Source organism: Sitophilus oryzae, unplaced genomic scaffold (assembly GCF_002938485.1).
Source record: "Sitophilus oryzae breed Bouriz unplaced genomic scaffold, Soryzae_2.0 scaffold_1494_pilon_pilon, whole genome shotgun sequence".
NCBI classification, from domain to species: Eukaryota; Metazoa; Arthropoda; class Insecta; order Coleoptera; family Curculionidae; genus Sitophilus; species Sitophilus oryzae.
In genome coordinates, this window is record NW_022146163.1 from 4,648,020 (window position 1) to 4,666,974 (window position 18,955).

General features: G+C 32.7%; 1 protein-coding gene across 2 annotated transcripts; it reads right to left on the reverse strand.

Moving 5' to 3' along the window:
- Nucleotides 1–1,282: 1,282 nt before the first annotated feature.
- Nucleotides 1,283–18,574, reverse strand: LOC115877541 (ras-related protein Rab-5B). Of its 2 annotated transcripts, none has more exons than XM_030893773.1 (4): nucleotides 17,974–18,574; nucleotides 6,695–6,938; nucleotides 5,670–5,959; nucleotides 1,283–2,441 (listed from the first exon to the last, which is right to left on the reverse strand). In XM_030893773.1, exons 2-4 carry the CDS (start codon nucleotides 6,931–6,933, stop codon nucleotides 2,329–2,331), a joined length of 642 nt encoding a protein of 213 aa, XP_030749633.1. In that variant the 5' UTR covers nucleotides 6,934–6,938; nucleotides 17,974–18,574; the 3' UTR covers nucleotides 1,283–2,328. The 2 variants fall into 2 exon arrangements, with proteins under 2 accessions (XP_030749633.1, XP_030749636.1); XM_030893776.1 differs by having other exon boundaries at nucleotides 17,970–18,574.
- Between the last annotated feature and the right edge of the window lie 381 nt (nucleotides 18,575–18,955).

An 18,955-nucleotide genomic window follows, 5' to 3' on the forward strand; every position in this document is an offset into this window, starting at 1 on the left:
CTGCACCCTACAGGGTGTTACAAAGTTCGGGCAAAAAACTTCGTCTTATTGTTGTGCCGTGTATATGCTCAAAATAAATTCGGAATAAAAATTGCTGATATAGCATCCGTTAAGAAGGAATTAATTTACAATTTAAAAAAAAATCATCAAAATCTTATGAGTGGTTCGCGAGAAATCCAACTTTGAAATTGGGACTAGTTTTTAGTGGCCGTTTTTTTTGCCGGTGAGTTTATTTTAAAAACTTTCATGTATACTACTGAAATGAAGATAATATATCTAAGCTAAATATAATCTATTACAGCTGTAGTAAAATAAGTAACAAATTGTGAAAAATAAAGATCCAATCCTAGACGCAACATTTTTCATAAACGTATCGACTTGTATGAGTTGTATGAATGCATATCTAAGAAGTAGTATGTTTTTTTTTTAATTTAAAACATTGATGCATTATGTTATTAAATAAAGCAATGATATCATATTAATATTATATTCAATATAATACAATATAAACAAACACTTTGGGTGTTTGTTATAAATTACAGCATATTTTCCATGAATTAATAAAACTAACTAAAAATTTACAATAACATAACTAAATTGGAATATTAGTATATTAAAATCTGTACAATCACCTCACTAATTTGTAAAACTTACTAATAAATCATACGAATATAAATATAAATAGTTTTATTGCCAAAATTATAAACCCAAATGGTTAGTAATTTTGTCAACGCAAGGACCCGAGCATTATGGGCACAAATATATTAAACTAGAACTGTTTTGATGTAGCTTGTGACTACGAATCTTTCCTAGAAACTGTATAAGCATCGCAAAATTGAAAAAAAAAATTACCCAGTTAATTTTTGATTCGAAGTCGCCCACCAGCAGATTATAATATATAAATTTTCGTTAAATATCTTCATATTGCTTTGGAACCAGAACATAATGCTTCATTTTGCCAACATCAGCCAATAAAAATAAAGAATACGCTAAAATAAAGCTAAATTAATTTTTAAAAGCATATGTTCGAGTCCAGTAATGGAAATATAATTATATATTTTTTATTAGCAGCTACAAATAATATACCATATGAAAAATAACCACATTGCAGAACGAAGTCGTTCTATATAGACTATAAAATATATCTTTCAAAAAATTACACAGGTACTCATGGTATCTCAGCTAAACTGTTATGATCGCATTTAAAAAATTATTGTTAACAATTACAATTTGGCATAAATATACGTTTAAATGGAAATATATATTATATATATATATACTGCCTATTTTTTCCTAACGTTTAAAACGAATTTTAAAAACTATATTATTAATATACACTGCTTAACAAAGGTTAAACATTTTTAACGTTTTCTAGCTGAGATACAATTTCATATATTGTACCTATTAAGTTTTTTTCTGTTACTATATATTTAAAAAGCTCTAAATACCAAAACACATTATGGGCGATTAGAAGATATCAGCTTCTTAACATATTCGGACAATAAAGAATTTTCGCATGGTCTGAAAAGGATGAACAAAAACAATTTCATATGAAAGCCATTCTTTTATATTGTACAACTACACTAGTGTAATTTCGTTATTCATCTAGATTCTTGTTACATAACCTCTTTTAATATCATATATCATTGTATAATTAATCACAACTTTGGTGATAGCAAATATATAATTCTAAAAATTATAAATATTTAGTAACTTATTAATAAAATCTTAATATAATATATATGTATAGGTTGATTTAAAAAAAGATTGATATACATAAGTTATAGTTGCTGTGTTACTGCGTACCTTTTAAGATATTCCTAATCAGATATTCTTGCGAAAAACCAGTATTGAGATAAATAAGAACCATGGAAAAACTGCTCTGTTACACACTATGATATTAATTCTTTTTACGTTTTCTGATTGAGAAGTGTTCTATTTACTTAAAAAGGCAGATACAAGTAATAAAATGGAAATTAACCTTTGCCAAGTGATAACATAAATGCCTAATGTGGAATAAAATATAATATGTATGTTAGAAACAGGTGGTGCTTAATTTGTTAACGAAAATGTTACTAAACCAGCTACACTGTCACGCGCATAATCTCATAGGGGGAATAAATTATAGAAAAATAAAATATATCTGAATAAAAATCATCTGGGAAACGGTTAAATTTTGAAGGAAATTTTTTGACAGTGTAATTTTTTTTCGCGTTCGCTTTTTTTAATGTTTAGAAGGACTCCTTACATTCAATATATCACTAGAGTGCCAGTTGCACAGTTCAGTCCCTTAATTTGCATTAACACTTGATTTATTCGAACTGGCCATCACTTGCAGCAGTTGCCTGTGGCTTTTGGGCCAGTGTCGCCTTCCGTTAGTCTCCTGCCCTGCGCGTTGCCGGCCTGTCCTGTATTCTGCTCGTTTTTGGGCAGCTTTTTCGCTGGAAAAAAAAGTACTAACTTATTTGTTATACTAACGAATGGTGGTGTAATGGAACGTTCCTACCGAACGTGCGCGAACATTGGCGGACATCAGGATCGGTGATGGACGGTGAGTTGTAGGGTAATAAAATTTATTGAGGGCTTAGGATTATTGACAAATATTATACATTGAGGAATATTGTAGATATATTCTCCTGGAAAATACTTGTATATTCCTGGTATTACCCCGTGTATTTATTTACTACGCGGTAGTCGAGGAATCCCCTTATAAAATTAGGGTATTCACCTAAATTGCACCGTCGCACACTGGTCGAAATCACTACTTTACAGTGCAAATATTAGGAAACCCTAAAGATGCGTAGTTGGCTGTGACCTATGAAATGCGAAAAAGGAAGGTCTAAAGATGGCGCAGGTGACATATTTTTTTGCGAAATAGCTGTCTTTGTTGTATTTTATTAATTAGATAACAGGTAGTAATTGTATGAAGTCATACATGAAAAATTGAAATAATATTTAATCATTAATATTGACTGCAATCTAGTAACGTTTGCAAACGTGAATCAACGTGTTTGTGATTTATGTTGTTTTGCTGGGAATTTGTAATAGTTGGGACCAAATTTTGGTGAGCAAATAGTTTTTTGTCTATTATTTTTTCAACAAAACTAAACTGGTGAGTAAAACAAAAATTATATTTCTTTTCTTCAGGTTTCGCAAAGGTAAACCATACCTTGTCCGGTCGTGTTCGATACAATTTTTTTTTCAAGATTTAGAAGGCTTTTTGGTAAGACATTTTCTTATATAATTAACTGCTACTAGGTGCACGGTTCGGAGTAACACACATTTATCTAATAGATATGTTGACAAGAAGGGAGCTTTATGAAGTTTGGCGACGGAAAAGTGGTCTTAAATAAAAAAAATTCGGCGGTCCTTTCATATGCTATTCGCCGACTTGGTATACCGGAAGACAAAGAGACAACAATCAAACCAAAAGTATCTTGTAGTGAAGCGCACAGCAAATAGTTTCACTAGGAAACTGCAATAAAAGTGGGAAAGAGTCTTATAGAATTCTAAGTCGATTCGAAACAAATAATTCAGATTGGTTAATTGACAACATAGTTTTTGATCCAGATGAACAAACCAAATTTTGTTAATCTAGTATTCTCTTTCTAGGTTTTTTCAATAATTATATTTGCAAGAGAAAAACTTATTAATTTTTAACCCTTGTGTCTCACTTCCCTGGAAGCGTGGGGGTATATGTTATCGTTAAAATCTGAATTGGGAATGGGGACAAGAAGCACATCATTTTAAAAATCTGATCGAGTACTTTAGCCTTCCAGATTATGTTCCTAGTTGCCTGTCATGTCATTTACCCACCATTTACCACCATTTTTTTGACGATAATAGGAAGTACGATTTTAGAATTGTAAGTACTCGATGAGACCTTCAAAAATGATGTGCATTTTACACCTCTTTTCATTTAATATTCTCAGGGTAACATTCACCCCTCCTAAGGGGTTGAAACATGAAGGCTAACATTTTTATTTGTATTTTTAGATTTATCTTGTCATTTTATGGTATATTCAATATAAACTAGGTTAAAATTTTCGTCTTACTAATATCGAACATTTTTTGCATCGTAAAGTAGCGATTGCGACCAGTGTGCGTCGCGTCGGCATTGTGCTGTCTTGTTTTTGATGTCAACTATAAGCTATTGTGCACTCTTTGACTAACTTGTGGTTTTCTGATAATTTATTCTTAGATGTTAATTTAACAACAAGTGTTAAAATTTGTTACCCTAAATTCACAAAGAATACTCGGGTATATATCGGGTATAATGGTATTTACCCCCCAAATTCAATATACTCTTTTTTCGCACTGGGTGTACCGGGTGCGTCCCAAAAGTGGCTCACCCCTATAACTTCTTTATTTTTTTCAGATAAAACCACGAGATTTGGTGTGTTAGTATCTACATATATATAAAATGCTAATGTTTATCTGTCTCGTCTCTACTGAAGTAACGACTTGCTCTAGAAAGTTGCTTTTTTTACTAAAAGATAGCTAATTGGCTCTTCTAAAAACTGTCGTCGCCGGATTTTTTGTTTTTCATTTAATTAAACAAAATATAAAAAGTATTTTTTCCTGATTTTCGTGGCGGATGCGCCAGGCTTCTACTAGTATGACATAAATTGGGATTGATGGATGTATTCAATTGATTTTGGTCACTTCCTGTTTCGGTGAAATTCGCTGTTCAAATACATATCATTCGCAGTCTAGTGCCAGAACTAGGTTCTTCTGATATAGAGATTATATCTTCATTCCCGAGAATCTATAATAATCGTTGTCAGGAAATATGTTTTATATTTTTTTTTGAAATGGTTGTATTATTCCAAATTCTTACCGACATTTTGATCTGCAGTAAGTATTTTACACTTTGACATTAGATAATACTAATTTCATTCTCGACTTATGAGTATTTCCGAACAATAGTGTATTGTTTTATTAGGAGTAAAAATTATCCTTTTTTTGATGATGCTGTACCTTTGAAGGACCATCGTAAAGCATGTCGTAAAGCTATTCCGACGTTACAAGGAAGCACAAAAAGTACATTTTTACTCCTAATAGAACATACTTACATACTATTTTTTTAAAACATTACAGATCATTTTTAATCAATTTCAAACATTGCAAATAATATAAACAGTAATCGAGCAACAATTTGTACACTCGTTGAATTTGACACTTAATATCAGTTTAATAATATATTTTTGTACTTTTGTGCTTAGGCGTAACAGTGCTTTACTTTTATACCTAGGCGTTAAAATGACAAAAATGAATACTTTTGAGACGTTTGAAAAAAATCCTTTTGATCTGAAGCGAGCGACTTTTTTGCGAAATATATTGGTGACCGATGTGGAAAAATGACAAACGCACCCTAGAATTATTAATGTAATCGATAACGGGCAGAGTTATGAAGATTTAGCCATTTAGGATAGGACTTTAATTGGAAATAAGTCATAGTCATTTGGAAATCCGATTTAAATATTGTTTTGAATTAAAATCAAAAAAATCTGATTTAAATAAAAAAAATCTGATTTAAAACAAATAAATCTGATTTTTTTGATTTTTAAAAAAAAATAATGATTTTTTCCAACCCTGGTTTGACTAGAATCATTGTAAAATACATAAATTTGGGTAATTTTCTGAAAGCAATCATTAAACAAACTTACCTATTGCTAAAAATATGTCGTTAACGTTCATTGCCGTTTTAGCGGACGTTTCCATGAAAAGTAAACCGTTTTCGTCAGCGTAAGATTGGGCCTCTTCGTACTCGACCACGCGCTTGTTGGCAAGATCCTGCTTGTTCCCGGCAAGCGCTATGACGATGTTCGGACTCGCCTGACGTTGCAACTCCTTCACCCACGTCTTGGCTCTGCCGAACGTGTCTTGATTGGTTATGTCGTATACGACGATAGCGGCCTGCGCTCCTCGGTAATACATGGGAGCTAAGCTGTGGTATCTGAAGGAAAACAAAATTGAATGCGCCATTAAAACTGCCAACTAAATTATAGGCTTCATGCATCTATACTCTGTTTTTTTCTCAGGTAAGATTTTGACAGACGATGACAGAAAAAAAGCAGATGACGTCCCATATCAATCTATTTATTTTACTAAAAAAAGTTTCTAATATTTTTTAAGTTAACTATGGATGGGTTTATATATAAATCCGTCGTGCGTCGTCTCTTGTTGTTTTTAACCAGTTTTATTGGTTTATTTCAAAAATGACAGATCTTATTACAATATTATTGGTTTGACGGAACGATGAACGACAAACGGACGTCGATGCGTATGAACTCGACTTAAGATTTTTGAGAGTTGTCAAATTCTTGCCAAATTATAGGCTTGGTGCATTCTGCGTCGGTGCTGCCACCGCCGAAGAACTCATAAATAACGAATACATACAAATACACGGGATTAAATGGCGAGTAAGCCAAAAAATTAGTATATAATTATTCTAAAAGTGTTAGAAAGTGTAATTTGTGGAAATTTTAAACAAAAAAATAAAAAGGTAAATATTTTGATATCTTCCGAAGGTCTAACTTGCATTATAATTTATTATTCCAGTTAGAAAAATTTTTTAGATGAGTTCAACTACGGTAGCAAGCATGGTTTTAATCATCGGTTTTTCTAGTGGGGTCATAATTGTGGCTATTTCGGCTATAACGGTATATTTAGAAGATGTTCATAAACTCACCTTTCCTGACCAGCAGTGTCCCATATTTCAAACTTGACCGTTGTATCGTCCAAGCATATGGTCTGTGTAAGAAAAGCTGCTCCGATAGTGCTTTCCTGGTACTCGTGGAACTGACCTTTTACGAATCGCAGGACCAAGCTGGACTTTCCAACGGCGCTCTCGCCCAACAGTACCAACTTGAACTGACAAATTTTGCCTTGGGTCTGACCGTTTGGCCTCTGAGCTGTTCTATTCGCCATGGTTTCTAAAAATTATTTCAAAGAAAATAATAATAATAATAATAATAATAGCTCCCGTGCATAGCCTTTAACGCCTTAGGAGTAGCAAGGTACAGCTTGCCATGCTAGAACCGTTCGGCATACAAGGAAGGTAATGTGGCTAGCACTACGCTTCAACCGCCTATTATTACCTCAGGATTGTGAATCCCAAGTACTCATTTAAGGCAGAGTCGACCTAGGTACCCAAACTATTTTTATTTTAATAAAAATAGTCGGCTGATGAAATACCGGGTGTAGGATTCGAACCCACCACCTTGAGATTGGTAGACGAGAGCCTGTACCTCTACGCCACCGGGCACTTTTAATAACATCCAAAAAATTATAATATTTCTGGGAGGAATCATCAATTTAAAATTAAATATGTTTTTTTTAGATCCTGGACATTCAGTTTTATTTATCCGTATTATTTTATCTGTCATAGTCATATGACAGAAAACCGTCATTTATACAAAAATAATCTTTTGTAATACTTGAAAGAGAATGAACACAGTCAACACATAGAGATGATAGGTAGGAAAAAGCTTTAAGATGACCATTCAAGACGCATCTGTGTTTTTATTTGGTTTTTCCTCCTTTATATGATCTGACAATAATTATTGTGGTATACAACATGTATGTATGTATTACGTATCCCATCCTAGAGCGTTGAAGTCATGATTAAGATGGGCTGGTCATGTATGCAGAATGCAAGAAAACCGGCTGCCAAAATCTCTGCTTTACGGTGAGCTTGTAGACGGTAAGAGGAAACCGGGTGGACAACTCAAAAGGCACAAGGATATTTTTCACGAAAACTTAAAGGGAATAAAGGGGATAAACATGCAGAATGAGTGGGAAGAAGGAGCGCACAATAAAATGCAATGGAGAAGAATTGCAAACTCAGTTAACAGCGGCAACCAAAAAGTAAAAAGGCAACAAAGGAATGAGATTTTTGTGGATTTTTGAATGTCCGGAGTGCGGAAGAGAGATAACATCACGTATCGGGCTTTTCAGTCACAGAAAAGCTCTACTGATGCGTGTCAAAGAAAAGAATGATCTTCTGATGCGTGTCAAATACTCGTCAGCAAGTAATGGCAGTATGTATGTATGTGAATAATTTGTGCGTCAAATTAAATCTAAATGCAATTGTTTACCGTCAATCCCTGCTAAGATTTTTAGTTTACTATGACTTAAGTTAGTGAGTATGACAGCAAGGACTTGGTGAATGTAAATAATATTTTCCAACCGTGTTTTCCAACAACAGTTGAGAGATATATTATTGGCTCAACTTTCAACTAACGTAGTTGGGTACCTAGCTTCCCGTATGAGACACCAGTACAATGATGGCCTGCCAGGGGTGGATGGGCCATATGGGAAAACGGGAAAATTCCCGGTGGGCCGGTGGAAAAATGGACCGGTGGGCCGGTCCCTATCAGAGCTCAAAAAAGATTGGATTAGCAAAAATTAAATGGTTAATCTTCTAACTAAAGTGACGTAAGATCCTTAGTGACTCCATAACTATTATAACTAATAAATTTTCATCAGTATAATCGTCAGTTGCTTTTTTTATTACACCAATTTGTAAAATAACTATTGTAAAATGTCTTTCTCTGGGACACTTATAATTTTAATAATCATCTGTTGTTTGTTCAGTTTGAAAATTTTTATTATAGAAGGTGAGTCAAGTGCAAATATTTTCAGGGGTGGTAGATCTCAATAAAATAAACATAATATATTTTCTTTATCGAGTTTCAAATAAGTCAAATCGAGTTATTAAAGTTTGGAAATTTAAAAAAATTGATTTTTAAAAAAAATTGAGCCACCTCAATTTTTCGGTATTTGCATCTCTTTTAGTGCCGTAATATCAGAGATTAAGAAACTATACCGTGGGAAAATTTGCGGTGAACAGGAAGTTCTAAAAAGTTTTCTAAAATATACAGGAAAATTTAAAAGAAAATGCTCGATTTTTAACATCTTTTTTGCAAAAAAAGCTCATAGACGTGTTCCTGGGGTCGAAATATACAACCACTGAAAATATTTGCACTTATATAAGACTCACCCTGTATGATTTTACCCAATATTCTTTTATTAATAACTAATAAATATGACCGACTGGCAGCAAAAAAAAAAGGATGAATAGCATTAGGTAAATTTAAATAGTCTCGATGTAAATGTATACTAAGAATACGATAGCGTAGATTGACAACTGGGGGCCTCGGTGCAATATTTATCGAGCTCCCCTTTGTAAGAAGGTGGACGAATTTGACGCGAACTCTGCGGTTGACGGAGAAAACATATATGTATATGCTTGGCTTGAATTGGGGACGGACTAAAAGTCAAGTCTGAGAACTAAAAGCCAAGTCTAAATTGTTGTTTAAAATGTTGGTAAAATTAATTTGCTAAAAATTACTGAGACAGCAGAGAAGAGTTAAATAAGGATTAAACTAGATCAGATAATAAAATATTAATATGTCTCGAAAATCCAAATATTCTTATTATGGACTGTAACATAACATTACATCAGAACACATTTATATCCACTGCCTAGGTATTGCCTAGGTTTTTTTCGTTTGCGTCATGGCATTATCATACAAAATGCCAAATGTACAAAAGTATAGAGGAAAAGTTTCGTGATAAGAACTATACAGGTTGTCCCAGAAATAAGTGCAAGTATTTTAAGGAGTGGTAAATCTCGATAAAAGAAACATATTTTATCTTTACCGTTTTGAAAATAAGTCCAAAATAACGGAGTTATTTTACTTTGAAAATTTCCAAAAAAATATTTTTTTGCTCAAATTTTGAGAACCACTGGATCTTTTCTGGATTTTCTTTCTTGTAAAACCTATGTTGCCATATTATCAAGAAATTCTGTTGTTTAACTAAAAGCTAAAAAAATTTCCGAAACATTTTTCAAAAAATTCTTTTTTGCGAAAAAAAACCTCATAGGAGTGTTTCTGGGGGGTTGAACTATACTACCAGTTAAAATACTTGCACTTATTTCTGGGACACCTTGTATTAATAAATAAGATATGTTTCTTCGTTATGATCATTTTGTTTTTGTGGATTTGGGCCGGTTGTCTGTTTTTCCCGGGCCGGTTTCCACTTCCCCATCCACCCCTGTGGTCTGCTAACAAAAAACTCTTCGGTTTTGAATGTAACAAATGTGGCATGTTTTGAATGTAGAACTACAAACCTTAGTATGGGGGACACTACTTAAATTTAATTATTACATGTTTATTATATTCCTGAACAGCTTGGTTGGATTCTTTGGAATTGAGAGCGAGGTTTTCTCTGCCGTGCCCTTTCCCTTCGTGAATTCCAAGCAGAGTTTATTTTCCTGTTTTCATATCATTTAATTAAAAATGTAGCACTTTTGCGTTTGATTTTAATCGTTTGATTTGCACAACCAATTCTCCTCAAATTTCCTTAATTTTGCTATCGTCGGGCGCATTTGAGGTATAAATCAATTATAAAAACAATGTAGAGTCAATATTTCGTTTGTTAGACAATGGATAAACATTTTACCCCTTCAACTTTGTTGAACGACCCTGGAGTATGTTATACGACTACCTAGTTTTAATAAACAAAAAATTGGCGCCGGGAGGCACGTATAGCCGCCCATATTAAAATATGTTAATAAAAAGTTGGTAGGCAGTTCTTTTAGTTTCAAAGTAAAGGAATTTTTCCAATTTTTTTTTATCTCAAAAACTGCGACTTTGATTTTGATGTTATTACAAATTTTGTTGCAAATATTATTCCTAATCTTAAACTGAAAACCGCGTTTCGCTAGCTACTGTAATTTTGGAGTTAAGATTTTTAAAAAATTTTGACCCCCTCCCATACCCCCTTACCAACCACCCACCCCCACCAAAAACTAATGGCCAGATTCTCGGGTGCCACAGTATTTTGGTGACAAATTTGGTTAAAATCGGTTTAGCGGTTTTTGAGTTATCGTGTTACAGACGGACAGACAGACACCATGGAAATATTTTGTATTTAGGTCATTTATGACCCAAATAACTCATTTTGAGTGAAATTAAAAAAACTTTTTTTTTACCGATCTTAATAGCCTACCATACCTATTGGTATGGTCGGCTAATAACAACTGATATAAGATAATAAGTCCAGAGAAAAGCATTTTTACGCGTAAAACTATAAAGAAATGCGGGGATCTGCTAAATTAAAAATAAAACGGCTACACCTTTCCATTTAATTAACAAACGAATCGATATTTTAAGATACAGGGAGATTCTCTAACTGGAAATAAATTCACTAAATAAAGAATAATGATTTTTTTTTTCGGAAAAAGCTCGTACACCTCGTTCAGTAGTCGATATTGTGCTTCTCTCGTAACTATTTTTAGTTATGACATTTAGTGTTGCCAGATTGTTATAGCTAAATTCCGGGATAGTAAGCGAGATATTAGGCTTAAGTGTGTATTTTTTTTACTTTATAACATTTATTGGTTTTATAACTGATTGGCGAAAATGGAAACAAAAATGTTCGGGGATGGGCCCCCCATACCCATAGACTTAAAATAAAATTCTTACAGAATTCTTACATTAACGTCTTCTAACCGTACCAGGTGAGAAAAGTGGAAAAAGTTAATAAATAAAATAATCGATTTTTTGCAAAGGGTTTAAAGAAAATTGACAATCGAAAACTTTCAAATTGAATATTTCGGAAACTGTGAATTTTCGAAACACAGTTTAAATGGGGCGAATATAGAGCTTCACTCGCTCTATCCGTAGAGGCTTCACTGTACGTTTAGCTACTTACCGTTTCCGAGAGGAAACATTTTATTTTTATTTACACCTTAATGTAGCGACCATAATTTAATGTAGCGACCAAACTCCAAAATTTTCCAAGTGACTTCCACGCTTAATTTCAACGTTAACACCTTAAAAATTATTTAGAATCGTAAAAAATAGGCCCCCTACTAAAAACACACAGATTTTGGTAGCTCGACCGGACTATAGGTAGGCAAGGATCATCGGCATCCTATCTTGGTCCAGAGGATAGACTTAAAATAAAATATAGACTACACTATTTACATCTAAACGCGGACAGACAATATTTTTTGTACACATGTTTACTTCTGGGTACAGTCGACCGAGCCTTCCTCATCTAGCCTATGTTGTCACGTCTTTAATATTATCAATATTTTTTTTCTTGTTATACACATATATTGAGATATTAATACTACAGTTTAATAAAGTAGGTTTTAATATTCCAGAGATGTATTAAATAATCCTTATACTACTAAATTATAAGTCGGATACTGTTTAAAAAGGATAAGTTCTTTACAATATGACAACACCGATTAGAGGCAAGGGAGCCTATCCATTCATTTATTACCTTGTAGTACGTGTCGCACGTGTGCGATAAAGCTTTGTTGCCGCTATCTCCCCGGCTGTATTAACGCATTTTCTTAGCTTGTAGTGCTTAAGTGTTTATTTTATTGACTTTTTCTGTTCAAGAACTATAAAATATGGTTCGCCAGTGCCAAATTTGCAAGAAATTTGACTTAAATAATCCATTTAAGTCTTGAAACGACTTTTGACCGGTAGGCAACTCTCAATTTACCCATTGGGAGTCAGTGGCGTTGTTGTAGAACGGCGCTTATTTAGATAATATTTTAGTAAAATGTAAAATCTGAATTTTTTCTCTTACATTATTTACTTACTTACATTGTAACAAAATCATAATTATAACCCTGTTAATAATTAATAATGTTTTTATTAAAAATATATTCCGGTTTATTCTAAAATTATCTTCAGAATCTAAAATAACATACAACAATTTTAAAATGATATTACATTATGAAACAATATTTTTTAATATACCGGGTCGTCTCAAAAGTGGCTCACCCCTATAACTTTTTATTTTCAGATAAAAAAAACAGATTTGTATGTTAGTAGGTATATGACATAAATTAGGATTTATTGACGTATTCAATTGTTTTTGGTCTCTTCCTGTTTCACCGAAATGATTACATCTTTTGATTTTTAAAGGAACCCTCGGTATATTGCTACTTTATTCGATAAAAAATGATACTCTGAATAGAATGACATATCATATGTCAACTTTTGACATTGTCGCTTAAAAACAAATCCTATTTTAAATTTCAATCCAGGGTGCCATGGTGTTTTTAAAAACACTAAGTTTTAATCAAGGAGCCTTGGAAAAATAGTTTTGATCGTCTAATGGGTTTCGTGTCTTGTCTAGGCCGGTTAAAAGATGTACAAATCGTATTTTTAATCATACATATGTCAATGTTTTCAAATGGAACAAGGGTGACTCATTAGCATATTTGGAAAAAGCATTTTTTTATGAATATATTGATACCACACACTTGGTATTTCGAATCAAATTGTCGTTATGAACCGCGTGTTACAATTACAATTAAACCATATGCAAGAATGTCAAAAGTTGACATATGATGTGTCATTCTATTCAGAGTGTCATTTTCTATCGAATAAAGTAGAAATATACCGCGGGTGCCGTTTAAAAATTAAAAGTTATAGTCATTTCCGGTGAAACAGGAAGTGACCAAAAACAATTGAATGCGTCAATCAATCCTAATTTATGTCATGTACTAATATACTAAATCTTGTTTTTTTATTTGAAAATATAAAAAAATTATGGGGATGAGCCACTTTTGGGACGCACCCGGTATAATAAAGACAGTACCGAGTTAAATAAATGTAGTTTTCGTTTTATCCACTTCCTATCACCTTCCTTGCTTTAATGGAACAGATTTATGTTTTCTCTAATTTACATAAGACATCACTTAACCAGAAAAAAAAAATTACAACAATCACATTTTTTTTCTCTCCCTGTCGCCGATTTTATTATATCTGTGGAATAGATCCTGTTTTGATTAATATTAGGGGTTGTAAATGTTTGACTAAAATTAATAATTTATTATTAATTTCAAAAATTACGTAATTTCGATTATAAAATTTCTTCTATAACGTGTATTTTATTATTTTTATCCTTTTGGACTCTAAGACATTTTTCTAAACTTTTATTTAAAAACCTGTCCTAAATCTTAATAAAATATAAAAAGTTTAAATACGATATATTTTTAATTTAATTATAGCTTCATTAAAATAAAAAAATTACCCGGCTATGATACGGAGAGTTCAGGTGTACTTGAGAAACGAAAGACAGTGTTGTGTTTCTCGGCAGAGTCGTCAGGGAACGACCGTTACGACAGAGACAACCTATCTATCGCTCGTGTCGCACTCGTTATAACCTAAAACAATAACACAACAATAACAAGACATTGTCTGACCGCATGTTACAGCTATTTATGAATAAGATGCTCAGTCTTTATTTTATTTTAAGTCTATGGTCCAGAGCCAATAGTGGGAATACCCAAATGCACGGCCCCCAGTGCAGCAAAACTCTGGATCAGAGAAAATCAGAATGTCCACTGAAGAAACAGACAGGGACATAGCAAGGCCTTTATCCAAGGACCTAACTCTAAAACCACAAAGGAACTGCAAGGCTTAGCAGGAATAAAGTTCGTCAAGTGTTACCTGAAGCTGTATCAAGGAAGTCTACTCAAGCTGTATCAAGGAAGTCTTTGCTGCAGACTCTGCGATAAAGATCCTGAAACAGCGCAGCACATTATATGTATGTCTGCGAGGCTCTGGATCGCAAGAGACACTTTTTATTTGGGAAAGCAAGGCTAGAACAGGAAGAACTATGCTCGCGTCCTATCAAGGACCTGCATAAGTTGGTGCAGGGTACAGGGATAGGAGAATGGGAGAAGAGATAAAAGAAGAACAAACACAACAGGCCTCACAGGCAGCAGTGTTTCCGGCAGAGGACGGCACCTTATTATTGAGAAAAAAGTAATATCTTATTTCTCTGAGGTATAAAAACCAACAATAGTAATATATTTTTTTAGATAAATTTGTCTAATCCATCTCAAAGGCAGCTTAAATATTTATAACTCAAATAAAATGATATGAACTTAAAAAATATAGGTATATTATTTTTGATAAATTGGTTATCTTGAAGAATACCTACCTTTACCTTATTATATTTATTTTATTAAAGAGTCACAGTTCTTAAAACTAACGTCACCGCAACTGTTTTAGCAATTATACAAAATATACAATATAACGAATATTATCTACAAGTATGTAAATAAGAAATCAACGTATATCTAACACAATTAACACCAATAAATATTTTCCTCGTGTTTAAGAAAAAATAGGAAGCTATTAACTTGTAATTTTTGCCAATCATCAAAATGCTACATATAGGATTGTGTATAAACAGTATAAATTATAAATAAATATGTTTACATTTAATTCAGAAACAAGTTACAAAGAATGCAGGATAACTTGATATTATGATTTTAGGTACACCAATTAAATAACATAACTTGTATTCTTAGTACATAATATGTAGTTATAGAGTATAATAACATTCAATTTGATTGTGCTGTATAATTTAAGATGCTACATAAAAAAATACTTTATGTAACCCACCAGAACAAATTTTATTTTCCTTAAACCATTAACAATAGTTGACAATAGTATTAACGCCTTATCATTAGCTGTGCATTGTTTTTAAAGAACAACGAATGCTTTTCAGTGTCTAGTCCAGTAAATAAAGGTTGAAACCACGGCCTAATTCGTCCACAGGGATTTTTCAGGCGGACTGTGTATCTTTTGGGGAGTAGTTTTAGGGGGGGAAAGTGGAAGACCGTGCTCGGCCAGCTTTGGCCAAAAAAATGGCCCTAAATGGTTTTTCGTAAATATCTGCCAAAATATGCAATTTACAAAATTTTTCTTGGAATAAAAAATGAAGCTTAGGTAATTACCTATAAAAATGGTCCTTATCATTTTTTACGTAGAATTAGTCGTTTTCGAGATATCTCGCCTCGAAGATCCCTGAATCTTCTCTTCAAGTCGCTCCGGGGATATATTTCAAAAACGTATCATTGATTGATAGGAGAAATTGTTTAATAACTCGGCTAAAATTTAATATTTTTTGATGATTCAAAGTTCATTTATAAGGTAGAATCAACAGCTATCACATTTTGGAACTCGTTTGAATTTTGTTATATTTTATGATAATAAAAAAAAACCGGGCAAACATTCCTTACCCCAAAAATTTTCAGATTTTTACAAACTTATTCATATTTACATAAATAATAGCTTATTTCTCACGATTTTTTTTTTCTGGTGCCAGATATCACAAGCATTGTCATACACAATTTTATAAGACATGTTCCACAGCCCCTAGACCATCAAGAGGCGTAGGACCGTCCGTTCCTTGAATACTGATATTTCAGACCAAATAGTTAAGGTAGTCCATTATATCCAGGAAAATGGACAAGAACAATATACTCTGAAAGAGTTGCAAGATATGGTGTCTAAAAGCTAGCAACGTTTTCGAAAAAGTATTTTAAGACGTCTGGCTCTTTGATATATCTTTTACTATGCTCTCTGGAACTGCATGCGGTCCGTCTGGCTGCTGATACCCGTTGCGTTCACTACTGCGCATCGGAAGAAGATCCTATATTTTTTATTAATTTAGTCCTATAAATTCTAGTATTGAATATAAATCGAGCATGTCTCCATAGCGCAGTGAGTAGAGTTTCCGACCACGAACCGATGATTCAGAGTTCGAATCCGGGTCAGGGCAAAGACTTTTTAATTTTATTTTCGTTTATATTCTTTAGTAAAGTATTAATTATTTGTTTTTTTAATCACCAGAATTATTTAATACTTTACTATCAGAATATAAACGAAAATAAAATAAAAAAGTGTTTGCCCTGATCCGGATTCGAACTCTCAATCATCGGTTCGTGATCGGAAACTCTACGCACTGCGCTATGGAGACATGAAAATTTTTATAAATTGCATATTTTGGCAGATATTTGCGAAAACCTGATTTTTCAGCCATTTAGAGCCATTTTTTCGGCCAAAACTGGCCGAGCACGGTGTTACAATTCTTCCCTCTAAAACTACTCCCCAAAAAGTACACAATCATTGTAAAAAATCAAGGTCGGCGAATTACGCCGAGACTTCCTTATTTACTAGACTAATAGTTTTTAAGAGAAATATAAAATTAAAATTACTTGCTGAAGCATTTTAATTTATTTAAAATACTAACACAAAATAAGCAATTTAATTTATGATTTGTAATAATTAAGTATTGATTTAATAAATTAATTTAGTTAGATTTTTTTCTAGATTTAATAAATAATATGTAATATATTATGTAGGTATTTCTAAAATACCAATTAAATTGACAAGAGTATAATTTTGAGTGTGTATAATTATAAAAAAGCACAATAAGTATCTTAATTCTCACTTGAAATTAAATTTTCACAATTGCAAACATTCACTTTAATATAAACTATTCAGTATTCTATGTGAAGCTGTATAGGCATTCAATGGGAATCAGTTTAAAAATAGCATAACTAGAATAAGTATATCCATCTCTAAGTTATATTCTAGAGAAAGTTCACACATTAAAATTAAAGAGGTACTTGACACATTTAATATTCTTAATACCTTCTATCAAACTAAAAACAATACATCGTTCATGTTTTAAATTAAGTACGAAAATATAAAACAAAGGTTGGCAGTCAATGTCTCCTTTATCAAGCCATTGGTTTTAAAAGTAAACAGATAGGTATGTGGAATAGAATATATTTCTCTTCATTTTAAAACGGGAAATAGCAAATATATGACTATCTTAATAGATTTTACTTTGCTAATTGCAGCAGAGAGACAACAGAATTAAAAGAATTATACAGATAAAAACAAAGAGGGGGCGTATTTGGGGTATTCCAAGGGCACCATATTAAATAAATTACCAAGCCCCAACTGTCAAAAAATAGGTGTTATAAGATGAATTTCTGTACCGATAATTCCCAGCTAACTAACGGAGATACAGTTAGAAGAGAATAAAAAGTATTAAGAGCATGAATTAAATTAAAGACAATGACGCATTTGACAAGAAAAACATAATAGAAAAAGACTAACCTACCTTAAAATTACAGCTCGCCTTGTGTCAATCACGTATTACCAATATTGTATTTGATTTTACACCACATATAATCCAAGGAAACTACCGTTTTCCCAAATATATGGATTGGAGAGAGAATTAAAGCAAAAAATAGAAAATTATGACAGTTCACTAAAACGATATCAAACCAGCTTGTCCGACTTCAATCTCAAGTAGAGGTGGGTTGTGAAATCGCAGTCCGCTACTTTGTCACAGCTCCACCAACGTCGCAGTATGTGACTGCTCCAGTTCCAAGAAAATCGCAGTGACATTTCGGAGCAGTTTACATGTTTAGGACATCTGCGCTCGTGAGTAGCAATAGGAGCAATAGCAGGCAATAGTGTAAATTCTGAAAATGCTCCTAGCCCCGTCGCCCGGTCAGACTGTTCCAGTCACAGTCGTCGCAGCCAGTCGCAGGTCGCAGTCGACTGGAGCATAGTATATTGAGTATATTCTGTGTACTGGAGCTGTTGGGAGTTTGGGAACGGGAAACGTAGCAGCGTTCGCTTTTTCTTTCATGAATCTAAATAAGATATTTATGTATTATATATTAATCACAAACAGATGTTTTTGACAAAGGTAATTTTTAAAGTGCTTCTTTTAAAATCTTTAAAAATTAAAAAAAAATAAAAACTTTTTAGCAAAAAAAGAAGCTTAGCCCTTTGATAAACCCCAGAAAACTTACATCTGAACCAAAATAAAAATTATTATAAAAAAATAAACAACATTATTTATATATTGACTTTTATTATTTATTAGATATAAGTTAGTATCAACGCATTTTCACACATAAAGATTCATCATTTTTGCATGCTTTGAGATTTCCATTTTTAGTTGGTTTGTGTCAGTGTGAATAAAATTCAGTGAAAATGTAAATCTAATACTTTATCAAAAGTAATTATTACTAGTATATCTTATATTTTTATAAACAAAATATAATACTCGAATTTAAAAAAAATTGTAA